This window comes from Pelodiscus sinensis, chromosome 4 (genome assembly GCF_049634645.1).
Source record: "Pelodiscus sinensis isolate JC-2024 chromosome 4, ASM4963464v1, whole genome shotgun sequence".
Taxonomy (NCBI): Eukaryota; Metazoa; Chordata; order Testudines; family Trionychidae; genus Pelodiscus; species Pelodiscus sinensis.
In genome coordinates, this window is record NC_134714.1 from 103,814,525 (window position 1) to 103,841,003 (window position 26,479).

General features: G+C 45.3%; 1 protein-coding gene across 10 annotated transcripts in view; it reads left to right on the forward strand.

Moving 5' to 3' along the window:
• The window catches only part of GALNT18 (polypeptide N-acetylgalactosaminyltransferase 18), a 938,084-nt gene that overhangs the window by 535,123 nt on the left and 376,482 nt on the right, over positions 1 to 26,479 (forward strand). The window contains exon 11 of one of the 10 annotated variants that reach the window (XM_075927912.1): positions 21,696 to 25,618. The exons of the other annotated variants lie outside the window; for them this stretch is intronic. Coding sequence (XP_075784027.1) covers positions 21,696 to 21,710 — 15 coding nt within the window. The 3' untranslated portion in view covers positions 21,711 to 25,618. Of the gene's footprint in view, positions 1 to 21,695; positions 25,619 to 26,479 lie in introns of those variants that run through there. 10 annotated transcript variants of the gene reach the window in all.

The following is a 26,479-nucleotide window of genomic DNA, read 5'->3' on the forward strand; positions in this document are numbered from 1 at the left end:
AGGAGTAACGGTAGTTCGAACTAGGAAGGCTAGTTCGAACTACCTAGTTCATGCCGCATGTAGCCGCGCGGCACAGGGTTCGAACGAGCGGGGATTTAAAAATGGTGGAGCCCCGCTTATGCAAATGAAGCCCGGGAAATTCAAATCCCGGGCTTCATTTGCAATTGCAGTATGCCTACATTACCCTCCTATTTCGAATTAGGAGGGTAGTGTAGACATACCCTCAGTTTCTCCTCATAGGTCATGTGCTCCACCCCCCTAATCATTTTGGTTGCCCTCTGCTGGACCCTCTCCAATGCATCCACATCCTTTCTATAGTGGAGGGCCAAGAACTGGACACAATACTCCAGATGTGTCCTCACCAGAGCCAAATAAAGGGGAATAATCACTTCTATAGATCTGCTGACAATGCTTCTCCTAGTGCATCCTAATATGCCATTAGCCTTCTTGGCTACAAGGGCACACTACTTGCCACAGGACTCTTCGTCGCAAGGGCACACTGTTGACTCATATCCAGGTTCCCATCCAATGTAACCCCCAGGTCCTTTTCTGCAGAACTGCTACCTAGAGAGTTGTTCCCCAGCCTGTAACAATGCTTGGGATTTTCCTATCCCAAGTGCAGAACTCTACACTAGTCTTTTTTGAACCTCGTCAGATTTCTTTTGGCCTGATTGTCTAATCTGTTTAGGTCATGCTGCCCTCCAGCGTATCTACCTCTCCCCCAAACTTGCTGAGGGTTCAGTCCATCCCCTTGTCCAGGTCATTAATAAAGATGTTGAACAAAACCGGTCCTAGATTCTATCCTTGGGGCACTCCGCTAGAAACTGACCTCCAACCTGACACCGAGCCATTGATCACTACCCGTTGGGCCTGACAGTCTAGCCAGCTTTCTATCCATCTTACAGTCCATTTATCCAATCCATAGTCCCTTAACTTGCTGGCAAGAATATTGTGGGAGACCATACCAAAAGCTTTGCTAAAGTCAAGGTATATCACATCCACTGACTTTCCCATATCCACAGAGCCAGTTACCTCATCATAGAAGCTAATCAGATTGGTCAGTCATGACTTGCCCTTGGTGAATTGATGTTTGCTATTCCTGATCACTGTTTAACCCCGGGCTCTCAAAGCATGAAAGTTTTGGGTGTGCCTTAGCTGGGTATATCCACTTCACCTCAGTTCCTTTCATTCCTGCTCGACTCTCATAACTTAATGTGTCAAATCACATCAACCTTATTTAGGCAATTTGCCTCTCAAAACACGTCAGTGCTACCCATGGGCAGCCAGTGACCTGGCCACCTCTGGAGTCTAGTCCCCAGCTCTCCTATTGTGCCCCCCTCTTCAACTCGCTGAGCCCTGCTGGAGCCCAAAGCACGCCCACAGCTGCCCACTACCCCCGCACTGCTCGGCTGGGGGCAGATACCACAGCTTCAGCTCCTGCAGTTCCTTGCAGACAAAACCCTGGGCAGGCAATGTGTCCCACCTTCACTCCCTGGAGAAGTGCACTGGCCTGGGGGAGGGGCCATAATAGGCTGTTTGGGGATGCTCAGTGTCCCCCTGCCCACGGTACCCAGAACCCCTGCTATCCTGTCAATGTTGTGTTAACCCATACTTAGCCAGACAGATTCCAGCTGGGTCTGTCTGTGTCCCACGGAGACCTCGGCATGAGCTGGTGACTAGTCTGCCGACATCACAGCATCTACTTACAGAGGGTATGTCTACACTACAATGTTAGTTCGAACTAACGGACGTTAGTTCGAACTAACATTCATAGCCGCTACACTAGCGCTCCGCTAGTTCGAATTTGAAACAAACTAGCGGAGCGCTTAGTTCGAACTAGGAAAACCTCATTTTACGAGGATTAAGCCTAGTTCGAACTTACTAGTTCGAATTAAGGGGTGTGTAGCCCCTTAATTCGAACTAGTGGGAGGCTAGCCCTCCCCAGGTTTCCCTGGTGGCCACTCTGGCCAACACCAGGGAAACTCTATGCCCCCCTCCCGTCCTCGGAGCCCTTAAAGGGGCACTGGCTGGCTATGGTGCCCGTGCCAGGTGCAAGCCTGCCAGCACCCAGCCAGCAGACCCTGCACCTGGCACGGCACAGAGCCACCCACCCGATGTCCCCCAGCCCACCCCCTCTTCCCGGGACCAGGCTGGAGGCTCCCGGGAGCTTGCCCTGGACCGCAAGAGGCGGGCACCTTCCTGGGCTAGTGCGGACATCGTGGACCTTGTCCACGATCTCCACACTAGGCACAGGAAAGTGGCCGGCTAAGGCAGGAGAGCTGCCAGCCTGGCCACCCAGGAGCAGGTGTGCATGAAAATCAAGGGGGTCCACTGAGACCCCCGACTCTGAGCCCTGAGCTTACAATGGCCGTCCTGGGTCAGACCAAAGGTCCATCTAGCTCAGTAGCCTATCTGCCAACAGCGGCCAACACTAGGGACCCTGGAGGGGATGGACCGAAGACAGTGACCAAGCCATTTGTCTCGTGCCATCCCTCTCCATCCTTCCACAAACTTTGGGCAGGGACACCACTCCTACCCCCTGGCTAAGACTACTCCATGGACCCAACCTCCATGACTTGATCTCACTTCCCTTTAAACTCTGTTCTAGTTGTAGCCTTCACAGCCTCCTGCAGCAAGGAGTTCCACAGGTTAACTATTTGCTTTGTCAAGAACAACTTTCTCTTACTAGTTTCAAGCCTGCTACCCATTCCTTTCCTTTGGTGTCCTCTAGTCCTTCTTTATGGGAACTCATGAAGAACTTTTATGAATGCACCCTCTCCACCCAACCCCTGCTTTTAGAGACCTCTATCCTGTCCCCGCTCCATCTCCTCTTTTCTAAGCTAAACAGTCCCAGTCTCTGTAGCCTTTCTTCATCTGGGACCTGTTCCCAACCCCTGATCATGTTAGTTGCCCTCCCCTCTCCCAGCCTTTCTCTTCCCCTCTCCCACCTCCTTTTCCCAGTCTCCCCCAGTTTTGTTCAATAAAGACAGAGTCAATGTTGGAAGAAACGTTATCTTTATTTTGTACATCAATAAGAAGGGGGGCTAGGGAAGGGTAAGTGGAAGGAGGTGAGGGAGGAATGGGGTACGAGCCCCCAATGGGGAGGACTGGGCTGGCTCTGCGGGCTTCTGGGGGTGGAAGCTCTCCTGCAGCCCCCCAATGGCCCCCTCTCCCCAGATGGCAGCCTGCGGCAAGTGCAGCCGGGCTGATGGCTGAGTGGTGTGATGTGCCCAGTGTGGGTACTCCGGGCAATCCAAGCCAGGACTGCTTTGCAAGCGGGGCACCCCTTAGAACTGTCTGTCCGGGGTGGGGGCCGGGTCCCTTTAAGCGCAGCCCTCGGCTAGCCTGAGACAGCATCTCCACGCTCTAAGTCCTCCTCTGATGCCCTGCCGGCACTGCTTCTGGCCATTCTTAAGCCCTGTTCAGGGTCCACTCAATGTGGACTTGCTAGTTCGAATTAGCAAAACGCTAATTCGAACTAGTTTTTAGTTCTAGACGCGTTAGTTCGAATTAGCGCTGTAATGTAGACGTACCCAGAGAGATTGCCATCTTGTATAAATAAGGTAAAACATGGCATACACATACCTAGATTTCAGAAACTCCTATCGTGTACCTCTCTGATCTCCTCCTGTGAAAGCCTTCAAAACAGGCCAGAACTAAAGCCAATGCTTGGTCAGTATGGCAAGGAGTATGCACACACACACGCTCACAAACACTCATTTTACCTTACGCTTCATGTTAGAATGAATCCACAATATCAAACGAAAACAGATGAAAGTTTAAAGCTTCCTGGAAATGGGAGGATGGGCACTTGGCTCTCAGGGGAAGCCTTAAAACAACTCAGGCTTGCTTGAAAGTTCTATGAATCATTCAGGGTACCCACGGGCTCTTTCATAACAACAACAATATGCTTGGCAGCATGGGCCCATAGCACTGAATGTCTGTGGCCACATGGTATGGCTTTATTCTAGGGTATGAAAGCTTGGTATTGCTGATCTGGTGCAGCCATCTTAATCCTGGATGACCACAAGGCTGCCACTTGTCCATGGCTGGGCAATTTCTCCTCCTGACCTTAAGTTCAATTTTCAAAGCTCAGTGTACAGGGACTTTAATCTGAGGCAGCCTATATGAGCAAAACATTTCAGATGGCAGTGACTAATGAGGACTTTGATCTTCTCAGGGCCAGTTCTCAAAAATACATCCTTCACCTGGGGTGTGAGTGCCCCTGGATCAAATCCCTGCTGGGCCAGGGAGGAGGGCCACTGGTGTGTGAGAGCTGAGCCCTTGTAGCTGATCAACAGCCCCTCTTGCTCTTTTAATGAGAGAAGAATTCTTGCTGGGCAGTAAAACCCCCCACTCGCTCTAGTCTGCCGTGATCAGGATACAGGCCCAGATGGCTGCAGACCCTCTGCTCTTTTGACCCCCTGCTCTTTTGAGGAATGTGTACTGGGGGTTCCCCCATCTTGGGGAAAGTCACTGGTGAGTGATCCCTGTCTGAATCCCCAGATGGGGATGGGGAATGACATGAAGCACATCTCTCTGGGGACTACGTATGCTTCCTCTGCTATCTTCCTGCAGCTGTTCTTTTGGGACCACAGTATTGTAACCTCATAGTTACAGACTCTGGAGACAAAAATTATGCCCATTGTCTACACCATATAGATTTGTTTGGGAATGAGAACCTAGAGCTTTTGACTCAAATGTGGGACTTCCTAGTAGCAGGGTTCAGCGCTATCGTGCCTCTTCTTATTCTTTAAGGAACTGTATCAAACTTGGGCATTAAATGTTATTAATTTGCAAGGTAAAAACACTCAGTTCCGAAAAAGGATAACAAAGAACCCTTCTCCTAGCTTCTGACATATTAGAGCAGGTCATTTTTTCTGTTCTGCTCCACCAAGAACATAAGCTATAAAATTATATTATTGTGGATGAAAGGAATGCTATTCACCCCTCAGTTCTGAAATAATTCAACAGAAGCTATTGTTTGTTTGTTTTTCATGTTTGAAAATCTGTGGTGGTGTTAGACTATGCATGCCCGTGACAAGAGAACTCATTATTTTAAACTGAAACTCTGGGAATATCTACACTACAGAGTTAGTTCGAACTAACGGACGTTAGTTCGAACTAACTTTCATAGGCACTACACTAGCGCTCCGCTAGTTCGAATTTGAAACAAACTAGCGGAGCGCTTAGTTCGAACTAGGAAAACCTCATTTTACGAGGATTAAGCCTAGTTCGAACTAGCTAGTTCGAATTAAGGGGTGTGTAGCCCCTTAATTCGAACTAGTGGGAGGCTAGCCCTCCCCAGGTTTCCCTGGTGGCCACTCTGGCCAACACCAGGGAAACTCGTCTGCCCCCCTCCCGGCCCCGGAGCCCTTAAAGGGGCACGGGCTGGCTACGATGCCCGTGCCAGGTGCAAGCCTGCCAGCACCCAGCCAGCAGACCCTGCACCTGGCACGGCACAGAGCCACCCACCCGATGCCCCCCAGCCCTCCCCCTCTTCCTGGGACCAGGCTGGCGGCTCCCGGGAGCTTGCCCGGGACCGCAAGAGGCGGGCACCCACCTGGGCTAGTGCGGACATCGTGGACCTCGTCCACGATCTCCGCACTAGGCACAGGAAAGTGGTCGTCTAGGGCAGGAGAGCTGCCAGCCTGGCCACCCAGGAGCAGGTGTGCATGAAAATCAAGGGGGTCCACTGAGACCCCCGACCCTGAGCCCTGAGCTTACAATGGCCGTCCTGGGTCAGACCAAAGGTCCATCTAGCCCAGTAGCCTGTCTGCCGACAGCGGCCAACCCTAGGGATCCTGGAGGGGATGGACCGAAGACAGTGACCAAGCCATTTGTCTCGTGCCATCCCTCTCCATCCTTCCACAAACTTTGGGCAGGGACACCACTCCTACCCCCTGGCTAATAGCACTCCATGGACCCAACCTCCATGACTTGATCTCACTTCCCTTTAAACTCTGTTCTAGTTGTAGCCTTCACAGCCTCCTGCAGCAAGGAGTTCCACAGGTTGACTCTTTGCTTTGTGAAGAAGAACTTTCTGTTACTAGTTTGAAGCCTGCTACCCATTCCTTTCCTTTGGTGTCCTCTAGTCCTTCTTTATGGGAACTAATGAAGAACTTTTCTGTATGCACCGTCTCCACCTAACTCCTGCTTTTAGAGACCTTTATCCTGTCCCCCCTCCATCTCCTCTTTTCTAAGCTGAAAAGTCCCAGTCTCTTTAGCCTCTCTTCATATGGGACCTGTTCCCAACCCCTGATCATTTTAGTTGCCCTCCCCTCTCCCAGCCTCTCTTCCCCTCTCCCACCTCCTTTTCCCAGTCTCCCCCAGTTTTAGTCAATAAAGACAGATTCTATTTTGGAAGACACGTTATCTTTATTTTGTACATCAAGAAGAGGGGCTAGGGAAGGGTAAGTGGAAGGAGGTGAGGGAGGAATGGGGTACGAGCCCCCGATGGGGAGGACTGGGCTGGCTCTGCGGGCTTCTGGGGGTGGAAGCTCTCCTGCAGCCCCCCAATTGCCCCCTCTCCCCAGATGGCAGCCTGCGGCAAGTGCAGCCGGTCTGATGGCCGAGTGCTGTGATGTGCCCAGTGTGGGCACTCCAGGCACCCCAAGCCAGGACTGGTTTTCAAGCAGGGCACCCCTGAGAACTGTCTGTCTGGGGTGGGGGTCAGGTCCCTTTAAGCGCAGCCCTCGGCTAGCCTTAGACAGCATCTCCACGCTCTAAGTCCTCCTCTGATGCCCTGCCGGCACTGCTTCTGGCCATCCTTAAGCCTAGTTCAGGGTCCACTTAATGTGGACATGCTAGTTCGAATTAGCAAAACGCTAATTCGAACTAGTTTTTAGTTCTAGACGCGTTAGTTCGAATTAGCTTAGTTCGAATTAACTAAGTTAGTTTGAATTAGCGCTGTAGTGTAGACGTACCCTCCGTTACTTAGTGAGATAAAATAGTTGAAAAAGTCATTTCATTTTAGCGTGGGACATTGATTTTCTCATTTGGGGAGGTACAATATTTATGTATTATTTATTTTAACAGTGTTCAATTTGTTTTCTTTAAAAGACAGTTCTGCTGCAGAACTTCCACTTTGTTCAGTGAATAGGGTGAGTCATAGATTTAAAAACACACTTAAAAAGTTGTCTGTATGCCTAGATAATCTTTATTCTTTTCAATTAAACAGGATGATTGCTGAAGGTGATATTGTGTGGTGGGGATAGAAAATATCATCACAGGCTATTTGCTGCAACTGATTCCTGACAAAGGCTGTATCAGCAGTCCTGACACTCAGGCTCCAGAAGCTAACATGAATCTTAAGAGCAAAAATTCAAAGGTTCATTTTCCCAGAAGTGCTACCAATGTTTAGGACCAAAAGGAGGCAAATTAACAGCTTGAATACAGGGCTGAAAACTTGCAGCAAATAAGAGTGTATTTTAGGAAGCTTAAGTCTACCTCAGGAACATATAGACACTAACCAGATGGAGAAATAATTGCCTCCCTTTTTATAAATCTGAAAACTAGAACAGAGAGATAAGTGACTTGGCCAATGTCACACACAATGTCTGTTAAAAAGAGCTAGGAACAAAATCTTAGTTTCATGATTCCCCTTTCTTTTAAAAGGAAGGGAGACCTGCGTGTAAGGGAAAAAAGCTAGAGAGGATGAGTTATCCAGTAGCAATAATTATCTACAGTATGAGAAACTGTTATAACGTCACATGTACCTTAAGAAGAGATTGGAAGAAGGCCTGGGAAAATACATTAAAATATAACCTTGATCGTACAAATCAGGAAAATATTTCAAGTTCTAATCAGAATCAACACTAAAAAGTGCTTAGGAAAGGTTTTTGGGTTTTTTTTGAAGATTTTCAGTGAGAAATTTTTAGCCTGTTAAAGCATATTTTTTGTGGAAATAATGCAAACTTAAAATGGAGAACAGTACGACAAAGGAAGCAAACTATCCGAGTGAATAAAGAAGTACCTTGGAGACTACACACACAGAATACCAGAGGCTGAAAACAATTCAGAAAATGTGCTCTGGGCAAGTGGCACTTTCATTGTCCTGCTTAAAACTCTATTGGCTGCGTCTAGACTGGCATGATTTTGCGGAAATACTTTTAACAGAAAAGTATTTCCGCAAAAGAACGTCTATATTGGCAAGATTTGCTTTTGCACAAAAGCATCTGTGCCCAGTTTAGACGCGGTTTTGCGCAAGAAAGCTCTGGTGGCCATTTTCGCTATCGGGGCTTTCTTACGCAAAAAAAATCCTGTCCCTGTCTACACTGGCCCTCTTGCGCAAGAACACTTGCGCAAGAGGGCTTTTTCCTGAGCAGAAGCATCTTACATTAGATCATCAGTGTTCTTGCACAAATTCTCGTGGCCAGTTTAGACAGCTAGCAAGATTTTGTGCAAAAGCGGCCACTTTTGTGCAAAATCTTGCCAGTCTAGATGCACCCGATTGTGCAGGCCTACATTTTTCCAAGTAGAAGAGCAGTAAAAATATTACATGCCTAGGTTTGCATTATGGAAGGTCTTCTAAAAAATGTTTTATTTCCTTCCTCTTTGGAATTTTGTAGAGTATATTCTCATTTAATTTTTTGTGGGCCTGGTCACATTATGATTGCCTTATATATTTTTCTGCATTGAATTGCATGAACTTCTAACTTAGCTATTTCACCTTGAATTTGGCTGCCTTTCTACTATAAATTGACTAATTTCCATATGGCATAATCACTTTTTTCTATTTCTGCACGTTTCATTATTGAAATTATACATATTAATATATCTTTAAAGTTGCACAATTCACATTAATAGAAATCAAGAACTGAAAAAGTAAGGATTCACACAAGCTTTATTTGTCCATGTTACCTATGTGAAGTAGGTAAACTGTTTTTTCTGTTAATTGTGCAGCCTTATATATTTCTGTTGCATTGTTAGATGTATAGAACTCTGGGCACGTCTAGACTACCCTCAGCTTCTGAAAGAAGATATGCAAATTTGGCATGAATTTGCATATCTTCTTCCGGTCCCTTTTTTGGAAGAGTTTTTTTTTAAAGCAGTCTAGAATGGGTTTTTCGTGCAAACCCCCCCTTTTCTGAAGGAATCCTGTGAAAACCCCTGTTTAGACTTTTTTTTTAAAACCTGTTCCAAAACAGGGATCAGAAGAAGATATGCAAATTCTCGCCGAACAATATATAACATACTCAGATTGCTGTTCAATATATGAACAAATTCAAATTACTGTTGTATCCTGATATCTGCATTTTCTTATATAAATTAAATTTTAGAAATGGGAGTTTCAAATGTAATCACATAATGATATAACTGATCTTATTGAAATTAATGATATAACTCATGCATTTCTCAAGGATGAAAATTAAGTCAATGCCAAGCATTTAGGAAACTCCCACCTTCGACCTTGGTCTAAACCAGGGAGTTATTTTGAAATAATAAGCAGAGCATCCACATTACCAAGCCCATTATCATATATATAGTAGTTTGAGAGTCTGTAAAGCCGAAATGCTAGCTGTTCCCTCTGGGCGGTGCTGTTGCCTGAAACGCTGGCTCTTCCCTCTGGACGGCGCTGTTGCTGAAATGCTGGCTGTTCCCTCTGGGCTGCTTGTGCTGCTTCCTCCCCCACAGCGGCCCTGCTGAGCGGCGCAGAAGTCAGCCGAGTGCCACAGTGGGAGGTGAAGGGGGGCAGGGCAGTGACATGCAGCGTGACAGCAGCTCCAGGCCCTGCCCCCTGGCCCTTCCCCTGGCTGTGAACGTCACCACCCCGCCCCCATTCACCTCCCGCCGTGGCGCTCAGCTGACTTCTGCGCTGCTCAGCCAGGCCGCCGCGTGGGAGCAAGCGGCGCAAGCGACCATTTGGGTTCTGAACCTCCCATGCAGCACAGGTAGTACATAGCCCAAATGGCCATTTGGGCTTTGCGGTCCCCTAAGTGAGAGGCAGGAAGGGGAGGAGAAGTGAAAGAAAGAGACAGAGAGAGAAGCAGGAGGCAGAGGAGAACTGAGAGAGAGAAGGGGGAGACAGTATCAGGAGGAGAGAGAGAGAGAAAGATGGAGCAAGAGACCAGAGGCTCAGGAGAGAAGACCAACGTGGAGGGGAGACCTGAAAATCCCGTCTTATGGCGGGCTAATTGGCTAGTTTTGAAATAATGGGCTGGTTATTTCGAAATCTATACTTTTGCTTTCCTCCCAAATAACACTTATTTCAAATAGTGTTAGTGTGGACACTCTGCGGCTGCTATTTCAAACTAACTACTTCCCAGAGTCCTTCAAAATAATTACAACACAGTGCTTCCTGGGGCTCTAAGTCGAAGTAGCACATCTATAGTAACAGACCCTGCGTCGGGCTAATTTCAAGGCTCCCCCATAACGAGAACACATTATTTCTATTTTGTTATTTTGGGAGTTATTATTTCGAATTTAGTTATTTTTAAATAATTTTCTAGTGTAGACATGCCCTCAATGTGTAATCTTAATGTTGGTTTAACTTTTTTTTAATTTAAATTCCTTGTGTGTGTGTTTGGTTTTTTTTTTAATTTGTTTGTTTTTGGTTTTGTTTTTGTTTTTTAAGCAGGAGCTTTTAAATATCTCCTAGCTGAATAAGTTGGGGAGCAGTAAATTCATAATGTTGTTGACTCTGTCATCTGCCTGGAGACAGTTCCATTGAAGATTTTTAGCCAATGCAGGTGAGGCTGATACAGGCAGCAGACTAAAAGATTATGATAACTGTATGTGAGGATGTCAGAGGAACTAGTTTCAGGACCATACCCAAAACTGGTCCCAAAAACCAACCATATTTTTTCTTTGTGCCATCCTCAATATTTAGTAAATGAATTTGTGGTGCACATTTTAAGGTTTTTACCCCTTAAATTAATAATAATAATTTAATAAATTAATTAAATTTATTTTTTCCTGAAGTAAATAATGCAAAAAAATTAAATACAAATGTAATCAAAACAAACAAGCTGTTTCTGAGCATGAGCAATGCATATCAATTTAAAATTATTAGAGCATATCAAAGTTCTTAATTTGGAAGAATTTAGAGCTGTTGACTGGATATTATGCAGCAGTTCAGGGCTGTTCTCATCTGGAAGATCAGAATGCATATATGCTTGTCAGGCATTCTTTTTCCATTTATTTTAGTGTGTCCGTAGTTTCAGCCTAATAAGGATTTCAGTATGTTAAAGCTTTGAAATACTCAAAAATTTTAAGGTAAAATGTGTTACGTTTCCAGATGATGAGGTTGACACATGAGTTCAGTCTCAAGCACGATACTTTTCAGGCTGAACACTGAAGCTGCTTAAGGTGACACTTCCTTACCTACAGGACTTGGTTTAGTTTTGTACATTTCCATTAATCTGTTTAAAATGGCCAGTGATGTGGCATTAAGCAGACCCGAAGAAATTCTGCTGTTATGATTTCAAAATTTCTGGGGCTCTGTTAGCTTGTCTGAGGTGTGGTCTGATCCCACACTGGGAATCAAAGTTCTTCCAAACAGGCCTTTGACAGATCATCTCCATCCCAAAGCAGCCAATGACATTTCCTAACAATGTGAATTGAGCATGCTGAGGAGTAATTGTGGAGGGCATTGTCACAGAGGGACAGTACACACTTGGAGGCAAAGTGGCAGTAAACTCATCATCCCTTGAGTGGAACTTACCGTTTTCATATATATATCTCAGCCACTATGCTAACGGGTTTACAAAGATTCTCTGCTTGAAGCCAGCTATACTTTTATCATGCAGAAATGGATGTGATTTGTACAGATGATAACATGGCTAGCTAGAGCTCTAGCCTAGGACTTAAAAGACTCAGGTTGAAATGTCTGTACACTACCTCAAACTTTCTGTGTGACCAGGAACACTCAGTCTCTCTGCATAGTCTTTGATTTCCCAACTGTAAAATGGGGATAATAGCTAATTTGTTAACTCACAGGGGTATTGGGCAAATAAATACATGAAAAAATTATGAGGCACTCAGGACACATCTATACTTACCTCTCTGGAGATCGATCTTCTGGTGTTCAATTTAGCGGGTCTAATTAAGACCCGCTAAATTGAACACTGAGAGTGGCTCCGATCCTCCTTGCATTTGTAAGGAGTTAAGGGAAGCCTATGGGAGTGTTGTCTCCCATTGGCCTCCCTCTGTGAAGATGTCACTAACCTTGGCTTAAGATAAGTCAACTCCAGCTATGTATTTTAAGGCTAGTGTAGACCTTGTCTCATATACTATAAGGTCTACATCTACATTGGCAAGATTTTGCGCAAATACTTTTAACGCAAGAGTTTTTGTGTTAAAGTATTTGCGCAAGAGAGCATCTGCACTGGCATGTGCTTTTGCGCAAAAGCATCCATGCCAGTGTAGACGCTCTCTTGCGCAAGAAAGCTCTGCTGGCCATTTTAGCCATTGGGCTTTCTTGCACAAGAAATTCATGTTGCCTGTCTACACTGGCCTCTTGCACAAGAACACTTGCACAAGAGGGCTTATTGCTGAGCGGGAGCATCATAGTTCTTGTGCAAGAAGTACTGATTTCACACAGTAGAACGTCCGTGTTCTTGCGCAATGTGACAGGGCGTTTGCCCTGCACTGGCCCTTTAAGGGCAAACCCCAGCCTGGAGCAGGGCCGGAGAGTTTAGCCCCAGCTGAGGCTGCATTAGTGGATTAGGGCCCAGCTGGGAGCTATATAAGAGCAGGGGCGGCTGCTCCCAGGGAGGGCAGTGAGAGCCTGGCTGCTGAGGGAGTAGGAGGCTCCCTGGAGCTAGGGCAGGGCTGGGGAGTCAAGGCAGGGCTAGGGGAGCTCTGGCCAAGCAAACCCCCGGACTGCAGGGCCAGACTAACAGCCTGCTGGAGAAACAACTACCCCCGGAAGGGGGGCTCAGAGACTGACTTGGGCACTGCCGGAGGGCAGTGTGTTGAAGAGGACGACGTGTCCTGGAGGAAAGAGGGGAAACACCACCGGGGGGAAGGTACCCTGCCAGCCGAAGAAGCCAATTTCTAGTACAGACGGCCGGGGGTGCTGTGGTGGTGAGTAAACCCCCTCACACACAAGAACTCCCCACCAATGTAGACAGGCAGCATGTTTTTGCGCAAAATCATGCCAATGTAGACACAGCCTAGTGATATAAAAATTAATAGACGTGCAGCAGAAATACCCAAAATATGCAGTGTGTTACGTTCAGCTATGCTTCACATAATCCATAACCACTGGTGACTAGGAAACAAAATTTAGGCACAATATGCTTTTTTTATGTGTAGAAGGAATTGTTTGGTTTCCTGCACTCTAAAGGACACCTTCTAGTTGAATAGACATAGTTATACTTCTAATCTTTGTCTACACTAGAACATTTTGTTGTTGTCATCACATTTACAACCCATAAGCTGTCAGTTATGTCCACACGCACAAGGACAGGATGGGTGTGTCTACACAGCAGGGGTTAACTCAAAATAAGCTACACAAATTGAGCTACATCAATTGCATAGCTTATTTCAAAATAGCGTATTTTGAAATTGGGAGCATCTACACAGCACTTATTTTGAAATAGAGCACTCTTCCTCTGACTTCCCTTACTCCTCGTGCAATGAGGGCTACAGGAGTTGGAGTAGGAAGTCCTCCAGCTTGACAGTATTTTGACACTATATTGAAATAACTGTCTGCTGTGTAGATGTGAACTAAGTTATTTTGAAATAATGTTTCTGTGTAGATGTACCCGATATGACTAAGGGGTGAAGTGGCATAGTTCTACCAGAGGGACAAAAATGGAGCATCATAGATACTATATAGATCTATAAAATCTTTTTATTAAAAGCATGATCTTTTTTTTATGTTATGCATATTATTGTGATTTCTTGAGTACCTTGAAAGGATCTAAACATTTGTGATAGAGACTCAATAACTTACCATGCTGAGAAAACACACCTGCTGTACTTTGAGGCTTCATTCACTAGCCTAACACAGACCTGAATGGACTTTCAGAAATTAAAAAAAAAAAATTTCTGTGGTACTTTCTCTTTGCAAAATGCCCTATGGAATAGGTCAATATAAGTTTCACGGCCTACTGATTTTGATCTAAATAACATTTAGTGCAAATAAACTGAGGAATGGCTTATGTTGAAGACAAGTCTTTCCTTGGCTGAGAATGAAGATACTTTTAATTAAAACAGTTAGAGTATGTCTACACTACCCCGCTAGTTCGAACTAGCGGGGTAATGTAGGCATACTGCACTTGCAAATGAAGCCCGGGATTTGAATTTCCCGGGCTTCATTTGCATAAGCGGGGCTCCGCCATTTTTACATCCCCGCTCGTTCGAACCCTGTGCCGCGCGGCTACACGCGGCACGAACTAGGTAGTTCGAACTAGGCTTCCTAGTTCGAACTACCGTTACTCCTCGTGGAATGAGGAATAACGGTAGTTCGAACTAGGAAGCCTAGTTTGAGCTACCTAGTTCGTGCCCCGTGTAGCCGCGCGGCACAGGGTTCAAACGAGCGGGGATTTAAAAATGGCGGAGCCCCGCTTAGGCAAATGAAGCCCGGTGTGGTTTAAAGTAAAAGGTTCAGAAATGTGGCTAGTCCTAGGAAGGCGCAGAAACAGGCAAACTATTACTAAATATCTTTTAAACTTTTATTAAAGGGCTTCTACGTATAAATTATGATTTTATCAATTTCTTACATACGTAGGCACTAAATAATTATTAGAATGTCTAATAAGCAAAATGCAATACAGTGAAGAAAATTCTTTGAGGTTTCTCTAAATCCCAATAGTTGTTAACAAGGGACTAGGGATTATTAACAGTTACATTTACATCAGTCTTACTTATAAGACTAATCATTTATCTAAAACTTTTAACACTACTACTTAACAATACCTCTAAACAATTTCAGATAACAATACTTACATTTAACAGACACACAAACTACAACAACAACATATTTGCTATTCGTTATGTTTGGTATACGTTACGCTCTACAGGAACTCGTTTGGTTCGGTGAGCGGGAGGTGGCCCTCGGGTGATCAGTCCTCGGACCTGGCTCATATTCCGCCATCCAATGTTTATTCGGGATTCCTCAATTTGATACAGGAGGGGAAGCTGTTTTATAGAGAGCTTTTGCACACTTTTTGTGACCCTGTCTGCTAAGTGACAGGGGAAAGGGGGTGAGATGGTTTCCTGTTTTTCCTTTTCTGCCTTATCGGGCATGACACAGTCAGCACAACCAGCATGAACTTTACATGAACTTTTTATGTCTGGTTTTGGTTCCTGTTCGTCGCTGACCTTTAAGTTACATAGTGTAAGGGTTTTCATCAAGGGGAAGTTGACCTTTTGCTTGGATGGCAATACGCGCGAGAGGCCTGGCCAGCAAAGAGCCTGCTTCCACACCCGGGAAATTCAAATCCCGGGCTTCATTTGCAAGTGCGGTATGCCTACATTACCCTCCTAGTTTGAACTAGGAGGGTAGTGTAGACATACCCTTAGAGAATTAAAATAGTAGTTCTGCGCACGTGCAGCATGTAGCAATTTAAAACTATCCAAGCATTTCACATTTTGGTAAGTGCATTAATTTGAAATAGATCAGAGTTGTAGGCCTGCATATTATGTCACAATTAGAAGAGTTAGCCATATTTTAAAGATCTCTCCTCTCTTTCCAATGTGGCATTTTAAATTGCAGTTTTCAATACCAATAGTTGCTTTCTGTATACTTTAGCATAAAATCAACAGAGCTTTTATTGGCATGCATATATTGAACTTCGAGACTGATATTGCAGTAGCCATGGTTTGGTTGTGAGTTTAAGGATTACGATGTGATGTTAGTTCATTTGTTACTTTATCAAATCTCAAAGTCTTGAAGTTCAGATTTCATCTCAAACTCCTGACAGTGAGATCGACATATATGGCGCTGTGGCTGGTGTATAGTACTGGCGGGTACCTTATAAAACTTTCAATTTTATCATGTCATTCTATTAATTGAAGTTGTCCACTGACATTTAGAATTCATAAACCAAATTCAGTCCCATTGGAACAGATGCAACTGTCATTGTAATCAATTGGGGCTGTGCTAGTTTGTCAGCATTCATTCAAATTCTGACCAACAGTTCATTTTGAACTGGTTTCTGGCCTTTATTTTTCACCACTTGCAAGGAAGATCTTATTCAAAGAAATGTTTGGGAAATGATTTTTTTCACATACATGCCCACATGTGCATGCAAATAAAAGTATGTTCCAGTAATGGTGGGTGTGATAAGCTGGGTCTTTCTCTGGGGTCACATTCCAGCAGTTTCAGAGTCTTTTCTCCTTCCAAAGCCCTTTTCGTCCTGGGGAATCTAACTCTTGGTTTTCCAGTATAAGGGTCTTCTGCTTGAGGGAGAGTTCTGTCTCTGTTTCCTATAAATGTCTGATTTGTTCATAGTAGTCTGGCACTGATGGTCCCAAGTCAGAGTTGATTTTTGGCCCATGATGATCAGGTTATCCTGGATCTATTAAGTCCTTGTGAGCAGTGGAGGCTTGTCAACTGTTTCTTTCTCACTTGCTCCCCGGAAAGAGCCATTTCATCCTGAGGCACAGCCACTTTTCTTCTAGTTAGTTGCTCCCCCTTGCTGTGACAAGCTCTCCTTTTTCATCGTATGTTCTCCAGCTGCAGCAGGCTCTGCAGGTGTGCATTTTGAGCACATGTTGAGCCTGTTGGTCTTTTGATGGGGTGGAGGAGTGCCCAATCACAGGGGACCAGGAGAGATGAAACCTCCCTAAAAGTGGGTGGAAAGAAGCCACCAGCCTCCATGGGCCCCTGGGCAAGGTGGGGAAAAGGCTATTTCCACACTCCTAGAAAGGGAGGGGCCGGGGATAGCCAGCTCTAAGCACTGTCTCGACTGCAGCGCGCGCGCGCACACACACACACACACACACACACCCCTCAGAGGCACCTGAAGCACATGGTGTGGTGCCCCAGCAGTGATTTAAAAGGGACTGGGATTGCAGTTGCCCCCACTGTTACTACTACAGCAGGGATGGGTAGGGAACCCTGAGTCCCTCTGAATTGCTGGGGCCCAGGGCAATTGCCCCCTTTGTCCTCCCTGTTGGCAGACCTGGATGGGGTCCATCCCAGCCCTAACTGTGGCCCCACACCTCCATGCCACCACTTCCCATCACATTCCCACTCTCATAGTGACCCTTCCCCCTGAGACCCTGCTCTCTAACCATACCTTCCCCCCAAGACTCCATTCCTCACTCACTTATCTCCCTAATTGCCCTTCTCCCGGCCCCCTCTGTTCTGACACCTGTACAGGAAACTGGGTAAGTACCTAAGATAGATGTCGCCGTGTCAGGACTGGATGTCTTTTTGGAAGATAGGCTTTAGTCAAACACAAGTTAATTAACCCAATACAGGAGCAAATGGGCAAAATTCTATGGCCAGTGTCATATGGGAGTTCATACTTGATGATCCAATGGTTCCTTTTGACCTATTAATCTATGAATTCAATTACAATAATTCCGGATTATTTATCTAATTTTAATTGCATTTAAATGTTTGGGATTTTAAAATTTTACTTCATGTTTTAAACTGGTAGTAATTGTTTTATTCTATGTTATAAATTACTCTAATTTCCACCTTTTTCCAGTATTACAATAAACAAACACCACCGTGATAGGTCTTGCATGACAGGTGTCAGTTGGATGTCTATAGAAGCTTACAGCAGCCCAATGAAAAAGCTGATAAATGCAAAATAGCAGATTTTGCTACAGTATTGACTACCTATTTATTCAGCGGGGAACAGTACTGATTGCGAGCGATGTTTCTGTTACAGCACTGAAGATGTAGAGATTTGATTCAATAGGCATTTCACATGATGTATTAGTACTTTCAAACTCTACAATTAGGGTAGTCGATTGTGAGGTTTTTTGTTTTGTTTTGTTTTGCTAACACCTGGGAGGGAGAAAAATAGAAAATACAGGCTATGCTAAAATAAAATAAAAGCTTTTGCTTAAATTGAGCAAAATCAAAGCAACTTACAAACTTAAAGCTGAAATGTCATCCGGATCTTGCTGCATTGTATTTAGTTATGGTGGAGGTCCCTGAACACAGGATCCAATACAAATGTTATGGGACATACAAAGAAAGTTGCCTTAGGACTTATTTCCGTGGTATGTTTGTGTGCACCTGGAGTGCTAGTGCACACCAGCATGTTGCACACTGCCTATGGGCCATGCTGGCATGCAATTAAAGTTCTTTGGCGGTGTAGTGGGGTACCCCTCCCCCTTTGTTATGGGGTACTCCCCCTTCCCATCACCCACGGGGTCGTTAGTTCAAACCTCTCCTCGCGGTTGCCTATGTGTGTCCCAACTAAGTAGGTCATTAATTCGCCAGGTCTCCCTGAGACGTCGGCTGAGCGGTTTCCTCCTGGTGGGGAGGGAGGGGGTCCGGGCCTCCTCCCTCTCACGGACCCCAGCCCAGGGCCCTTAGGACTCAGACGGAACTTTCGTCCGGTCCAGCTGACGGGGCCGTACCCGCAACTCGTCAGCCCACAGGCTCCCTTCGCCCGCCCTGGGCTGCTTCCTCTCCCCACTCTGGTTCACCCTGCTGAGCAAGGCTTACCCTTTCGGCTTCGGGCCCCTCCACCTAACGGCCCCGGGGAGGGAGGCCATTCGCGGCCTGCTTCCTCCCCCTCCCTCCCTGCCGGCGGCGTTTAAATCCCCCGGTTCTGCTCCGCCGCCGCAGCCCCACCCAGCGTGGCGTGGTGATGTCTCCCGCCGGCGGCCGGAGTAGCGCGATGGCATCATCCGCCTGGCCGCCTCCCTGAGATCCTCCGGCATTTCTAGCTGGAAGGCTGCCGCCGCCGAACTGCTGACGCAGAGGTTGGCGGGGCGTGCAGGGGCCACACGGGGCTCCCGGCCTGACCCTCGAGAACCGCCGCGTACGCGGTCGGGCGGGTCGTCTCAGTGCGGGGCGCCCCTGCCCCTGCCCCGTCACAGGCGGGTATGGGTGTAGTCCTGTTTCAAACAACAGTATGCACTAGGGAACTCTCAGCAGGGTGGGCAGAGCCTGGTGTAATTAAAATGTGTCTTTGATATTGTATTAAAACTTTATGTAATGTATTTTAAGGACATGTAATTTTGCAGATACTGACCACCTTCAGTCACTGGCACACAACTTCAGGTATTTTGTAGGATTCACTTGGAGTGTACAGCTCAAGGATCCCCTTGAGAGGTCAGATTTCATCTCATATCCCTGCTTGCACATGGCTGTGTCAGTGCCTGTGACCAACCATTTATTTGCACCATTTAAGTGTCATCATTTACACCATTCATCAAATTATACACTCTTCTAACACTAATCCTGTCTTTGACCCTGTGGTGCTTTTGAAGATGCTTTTGTAGCTAAATTTGCTTTTTCCTAGATTGGATTGTGTTAGAGTTGTTTTTAATTCAATGATCTTATTCATGTGAAAGAGACTTGTTTGGAGTATTGTGACCATAGTGAGTACTTCAAGGCAAATTCAAATAACTCAAGAGGACTGTCAGGTGCGATGGATGTCGCTTTTTCACATGTATGACATACACAGACAGGAGACTGAAGTTGTTAAACTCCTAGTTACAGGGAAGTCCACGTGGAACATCAATTAATTATTTGCTTGTCATAGAATGCACACTTTATGTTCCAAGTGGCATTTTTGTAGGTCATATACAAGCCAGTTTCCAAATAAAGCCGAATCTGACCACTACAGAGTCTATTTATGATTGAACATAAATCATGTGAAGGAAAATTCCCATCTGAGAAATAAGTCTGGCATGATTATACTGCAGTAACAGCCATAGAGTGCAAAAAAAAAATAAAATAAAGAATAGATCAACTTTCATTCAGACCAGAGGTAGAGTTGATCTTTGGTACTCTGATTTCCTTGACTCCCTACAAATCTCTTGATCTAAAAATGAATGTACATTTTTATCAATTAAGCTATATCTAACACTATCACTTCTTCTTCTTCCCATTCCCCTGACGCTGCCCAATTGTGTGCATATTTACGTGCTGGGCTGGGCAGGACAGTATTTTGCAGTATAATATTATAGACTGTTTAGTCAGATCATAACTCTCCTCTCTGCTTTATGACAGCACATAGCAGCTGGAAATATACCTTAACAGCCAACTGGAGATTCCCTTGCATAGTGAAATCTTTTCCTAGTGTTGAGCCAGCATAATCAGCTCTGTGGTACCCCCTATCGGCTAATACCAGAACAGGTTGTCGGGCATAGCTAGAATGTGGTTGCCCACTAATGGTCTCCTGATGGACAAGTCCCTTTTCAGCTAAGGCTAATCTAAGTTGCTAAACAAATCCTCAGCCATTGGAAAAAGTGTCAAGAAGCCAATTGTGCTCCCCCTGGCAAATAGACTAAATAAAGTTTTACAGAATAAAATCTGAATGACTGATATCATTTCTGCAGATTAAATGCAGAGTTGGCGAAACTAACATTCTTGCTAACTCTACACAGCCTATTTCAAAGTTTTGGTTTATATTAAGTAAATGGAATAACATATAAAATGCTTTCATCTTTAGGCTAGATCAACCAGATACTTTGGCTTAAGGAACCTAAAGACTGAAGTTACGTCTAGACTACAAGACTCTTTCGAAAGAGGCTTTTTTGAAAGTATCTTTTTTGAAAGCCTCTTTCGAAAGAGCATCTAGACAGCAGCCTCTTTTTTCGAAAAAGTGAGCTGCTTTTTCGAAAGAGAGCACCCAGGCAGTCTGGAGGCTTTCTTTCGAAAAAGCACAGTTTGCATTATATAGCACCTTTTCTCGAAAGAGCACTTTTCTCGTTTGAGCAAATCAAATCAAATATAGAATATTGATGTAAAATTCTTATTTTGGCATATACTTTCTATCAGTGATACTCAGACCTCAGTATTTCAAATTAATGATTAGCAATCAACATTACCAGAGAGTCACACTAGTGTGAATTCATTGTTTTGTTTACTATAATACTATATTCATATTTAACAGTTATATTGGGGCATATACTTAGAGCTTTATGTAGCTTGAAAGCTTCACTCTCACCAACAGAAGTTGGTCCAGTAAAACATATTATCCTACCCACATGTATTTGTAATATCTTGGGACCAACATGGCTACAGCAACACTGTACATAAATGAGAACACACTGCTTTTCATCTGCCCCTGGAGTGAGTAGAAAGGGGCCCACCTGGTGTGGCAAGTCATCCTTGCACGATAGGCTGGTTAAGCCACATTCCTGGATGAGTTATTCCTGTGTTGGGTTCTAGCCTGGCTTCAAGTCAGAACCTGGTCTTCTGACTCTCAGGGCAGGTATAGAAACTACACAGAACAAATAGCCACCCAATCTGTTGAACGTTGGTTCATGACCTGGCACTCTTCTGTATCTAATGGTGGTACCTCAGCTTTCCAGTTCTCCTCTTGCTCTTGCTCCTCTCCTGTCCTTAGCTCTGCTCCAGTCTTGCTCCTCTCCTGTCCTTAGCTCTACTCTGGACTTGTTTCAACTCTCATCTTGACTCCTGACTCCAGGACTAATCCTAAACCTAACTGACCACTAGTCACAAACATCACTGATCCAGCCACCAGGTCTGGCCATTTTTATCTCAGTTTCTCACAACACATAGCTGTTATGCTTCCTGAATGCTCATCTTGTTTTCTAGATGATCTTCCTTCATGAGAATTTTCTTTCTCTTCCTTTAGTGGCTACAGGCATGAAATGAAAACACAGTCTCCAAGAACAAATCTTAAAGGACTAAATTTAGCTTCCTTTAAACAGGGGAAATGCCAGGATTGAGCAAACTTGTTGGGCTCAGTATCCATCAGCTGTTCAAACTTCTTCCCCAGCCACCTCTGAAATGTATCTTTTTGACTACACTCCTGCTGCAGTGATCAGTTGTTTTCAGCCATCTCCTCGGCTTCTGCACTTGGACCTTATCCAGCTGTCCATGTAAGGACTCTGATGACTTTAGTGGGTGCTGGGTCAGACCCTGCAAAGATCTGGAGTTTTCTGAAAGCTCTGTAGTATGATATTTAACTCTCTAGGTTTCCTCTTCATTGAGAGTTTAAGGTTTTGTCTGCACATTAACATTTAAAACGCTGTTGCGGCAGCACTTTCATGCAGCAGTGTGGTCACAGTACCAGTGCTGAGGAGAGCTCTCCCAGCACTCGAGGTAAACTACCTCTGCAAGGGGAGTAGCTATCAGTGCTGAGAGCGTAGCACTGTCCACACTGGCACTTCACAGTGTTGTAACTGACTGTGCTGGGGGAGGGTGGGTTCACACCCCTGAGCAAGAAAGCTATAATGAGGAACTTGCCAGTGTGGACAAACTCGGATAAGTGAAAGACACTGAGTAAGTAGCATAGGAGTTTCAGTCTTTGACAACCCTGCCTATGATAGCTACAACAGTTTCATTTTAAAGGAGGACATAGACTATGACTTTGTAATTTAAAAGAGGAAGGAAAATGTGGTTCTGTTCTTAACATTCATCCCAAGACTGGATCTGAACAAGCAACTCGGTGAAGAGAAATTGACATTTTATTGCAGTCCACATCTACCCCAAGAGATGGTTAAGTAGGATTAATGTGGTTTGAAAGTTAAATTTAGTTCCGCGAATGCTCTTTTCTCTGTTTGCCATGTTTAATTCATGAATCTGCTTATGTAATGGTTCAGCTCCACATATCTTATACAGCTCACAGGAATGTGCTCAGAGGGAATCATTTTTCCCCACGTAACAATCTCACTATAAGCAGAGGTTTGCTGTAGAAGAAACTCTCTCATATGCTGCGAGACCACAAGGCTCACAATGGTATGGAGCTGTTGTGGTTCTTGTACAGAGGGCGGCCACACTGCAGAAAGCCACATGGAAGACCCTCTGTGTTGTAGGGCTAATACATGCAATTGTCTTTGCCATTGCCATGCCAAGAGGACTGTGGGGGGACACAGTGAACTATATGCATGCACAGTTGGGGTGACATGTGCAGCAGGCTGGCTGCCATTTTTATAGTGTCTGGACTATGGTCTGGGTATACCTTTGGGTATAGGGGTAAGAATGGCCACTCACCCACTTACTCCCTGGAACAGGGTGGGGTGAAGGATGTGAGCATCTAGGTGCCATGTCCTATACATAGAGGAGCTAGTGAAGGGAAAGGAAATTAGAACTCAATACTGATACAGGCCAGCAGGAAGTTATTGAACCCTTGGAATAAGAGGGAGAGGATGGAGTGAATCATTGATCCATGAGTTAGTAGTATTAATATAATTATCATAATTAATAATAATAATAAGCAGCACTCATCTATGTTCACCAGGCCATTTCTAGCTTTTTGAAGCACTCAGAAACTCCCAGTCTTGTTGTACACAGATGATAAGATAAGTGATGTCCCTTTTAGTAAGGGATTGTTGGCAGAAGTTACTTAATGTGGCTGTTTCATAGTGTATGTCTATACTGTGAGACAGGTACTTGCTATTCATTCTCTTTACCTTCACTAAACAACATGCAATAAACCTTTCAACACAATTAGAACATTTGAATCAGCATTATTCAAATGACAAATTCAGTTATCATGAAAATGATTCTTACTTCATGTAGAGCATTGGCTTTTTTCACTCCAAAGTTTTATTTGAACATCTTTTAAGGATAGCCGAATTGATGATTGATTTCTTAATTGTTTAGTGGGTGGGGTTTCTTCCGATAGGTCTTTCTGTTAGGATTAAACTGTACCTGCTTCAAAATACATTAACCAGCAGAAATTTTAAGGCAAGTGGCTCATTTTTCATTGTTTCCCTCGCTCCTCTTGTGAGTAGAATAGGAATGGAATGAAGAACTGTCTGAGGTGTGGGTATTCCAGGTTGAGAAATATTATATATGGCTGAGCTTTTGCAAACTTGGTAATTCATTCATGAGCACAAGTAGGATCAGTGCTACAGTTTGTTGCATGAGGTCTTAGTATGCAGGCACGTCATTTGTATTCTGGATGTTGTCATCTTCCTCACTCACTGTCACTTCCTGTTTCCCTCTGAACACTTCAACTACTTCTTGACTTCATTCTGTAAGTAGGAAAAATGCCAGTTGTGGGAAAATTAAATGTGTGTGTAATAAATATGTACATTTATTTTTGTTAAAATTCATTTGGTTCAATGACTGTCTTTTTTAGCAGCAAATAAACTTATTTTAAGTATACAACCAGGCTGGTAAAATTTTATGGACTGCTGGCAGTCACTACATGTTGTTAGCAATTGATAGTAAAATTTAACAAACCAGTTAAACAAATGGACTATACTGCTTGAAGTATTTCTATAGCTGTGCCACATTTTCCCTACAGAGTATTGTAGGGATCAGCATAAACTTTGTGTTCTCCGTTAAACAATAAGAACTGAATTGCACAAGTTTAGCATGGTTTGAGCAAATGGGCAAATACTACAGACATGTCAGAATAGGAATACCGTCAGGCTATGTCTAGATTGCAGTGCTTTTCCAGGAGGATAAGCAATGCTGCATCCAAGAAACGCGTCCACTTTTCTGAAAAGAATTCCGGAAAAGCGGATGCGCTCTTTTGCCATCCCTGTAACCCTCATTCTACGAGGAAGAAGGGATGTGTTGAAAGAGTACGTTTTTCTGAAATTTGGCACTGTGTAGACACACCAAATTTTGGAAAAGCCTCTTTTGACAGAAAAGAGGAAAAAGATACACAAATTGCAGATCTCAATTTATCTTTTTCCAACTTACCTTTGTATTCTAGATGTAGCCACAGGCAACAGAAAACGGGGGAATTACCCTTTGCTTTATAAGGCATTAGATTTCACCCCATTTCACCCCACCTCATCCATGGGGCAATCCAGCCAAATATCCTAATTTATCTAAGCATTTAAACGTAGGCTAAAAGTGAAGCATGGAAGAAATTCTGGCTCCATTGAAATCATTGGAAGATTTTTTTTCATTGGCTTTAGCAGGGTCAAAATTTTGCATCATGTGCTTAAGTGCTTTGCTGAACGGAGGTGAAAGAGAACCAGACATAACTGCAGCTGAAGTCTGTCAGTGCTAGACCAGGACTAAGCTTCAACAATTCCATGGGATGCTTTCTTCCCCAGTAAGCTGAGTAGTCTATGACCATGGCTTCAGTATGAACTAGGGTCTGATTCCCAACAGGAATAGACATTCTTGTACTATCTCAGATCAGCGCTAACATGACTATGTCTAGGGAAGATATGGATCACCCCCCCCCCCCACACACACACACACACCTGATAGGGAAGATGTAACCCTGTAGGGCTCAGGGAGGGGCTTCTCCCCCTTGGTGTCAATGGGCAACCACTCCACCCCACTACATCCGGCGTAGTCTTTTCGGGAAATTAGCGGTGGCTTTTCAGCACTGGGGCAGTTCAGTCTCAGGTAGCTGTCGGCAAGCCAATAAACAGTCCAGAGCACAAGCCCTTGCTCAGGTGAGGCCACATCTGGAATATTGTGTGCAGTTGTCGGCCCCCCGCTATAGAAAGGATGAGGATGCATTGGAGAGGGTCCAGAAGAGGGTGACCAAAATGATTAGGGGATTGGAGCACATGACCTATGAGGAGAGGCTGAGGGACTTGAGTTTGATTACTCTGCAGGGGTATGTCTACACTACAAAGTTAATTTGAACTAACGGACGTTAGTTCGAATTAACTTTAATAGGCGCTACACTAGCGCTCTGCTAGTTCGAACTCAATTCGAACTAGCGGAGCGCTTAGTTCGAACTAGGAAAACCTCATTTTACGAGGATTAAGCCTAGTTCGAACTAGCTAGTTCGAATTAAGGGGTGTGTAGCCCCTTAATTCGAACTAGTGGGAGGCTAAGGCTTCCCAGGTTTCCCTGGTGGCCACTCTGGCCAACACCAGGGAAACTCGTCTGCCCCCCTCCCGGCCCCGGAGCCCTTAAAGGGGTATGGGCTGGCTACGGTGCCCGTGCCAGGTGCAAGCCTGCCAGCACCCAGCCAGCAGACCCTGCACCTGGCACGGCTCGAGCCAGCCACCCGATGCCCCCCAGCCCTCCCCCTCTTCCCGGGACCAGGCTGGCGGCTCCCTGGAGCTTGCCCGGGACCGCAAAAGGCAGGCACCCGCCTGGGCTAGTGCAGACATCATGGACCTTGTCCATGATCTCCGCACTAGGCACAGGAAAGTGGCCGTCTAGGGCAGGAGAGCTGCCAGCCTGGCCACCCAGGAGCAGGTGTGCAAGAGAATCAAGGGGGTCCACTGAGACCCCCGACCCTGAGCCCTGAGCTTACAATGGCCGTCCTGGGTCAGACCAAAGGTCCATCTAGCCCAGTAGCCTGTCTGCCGACAGCGGCCAACCCTAGGGACGCTGGAGGGGATGGACCGAAAACAGTGACCAAGCCATTTGTCTCATGCCATCCCTCTCCAGCCTTCCACAAACCTTGGGCAGGAACACCACTCCTACCCCCTGACTAATAGCACTCCATGGACCCAACCTCCATGACTTGATCTCACTTCC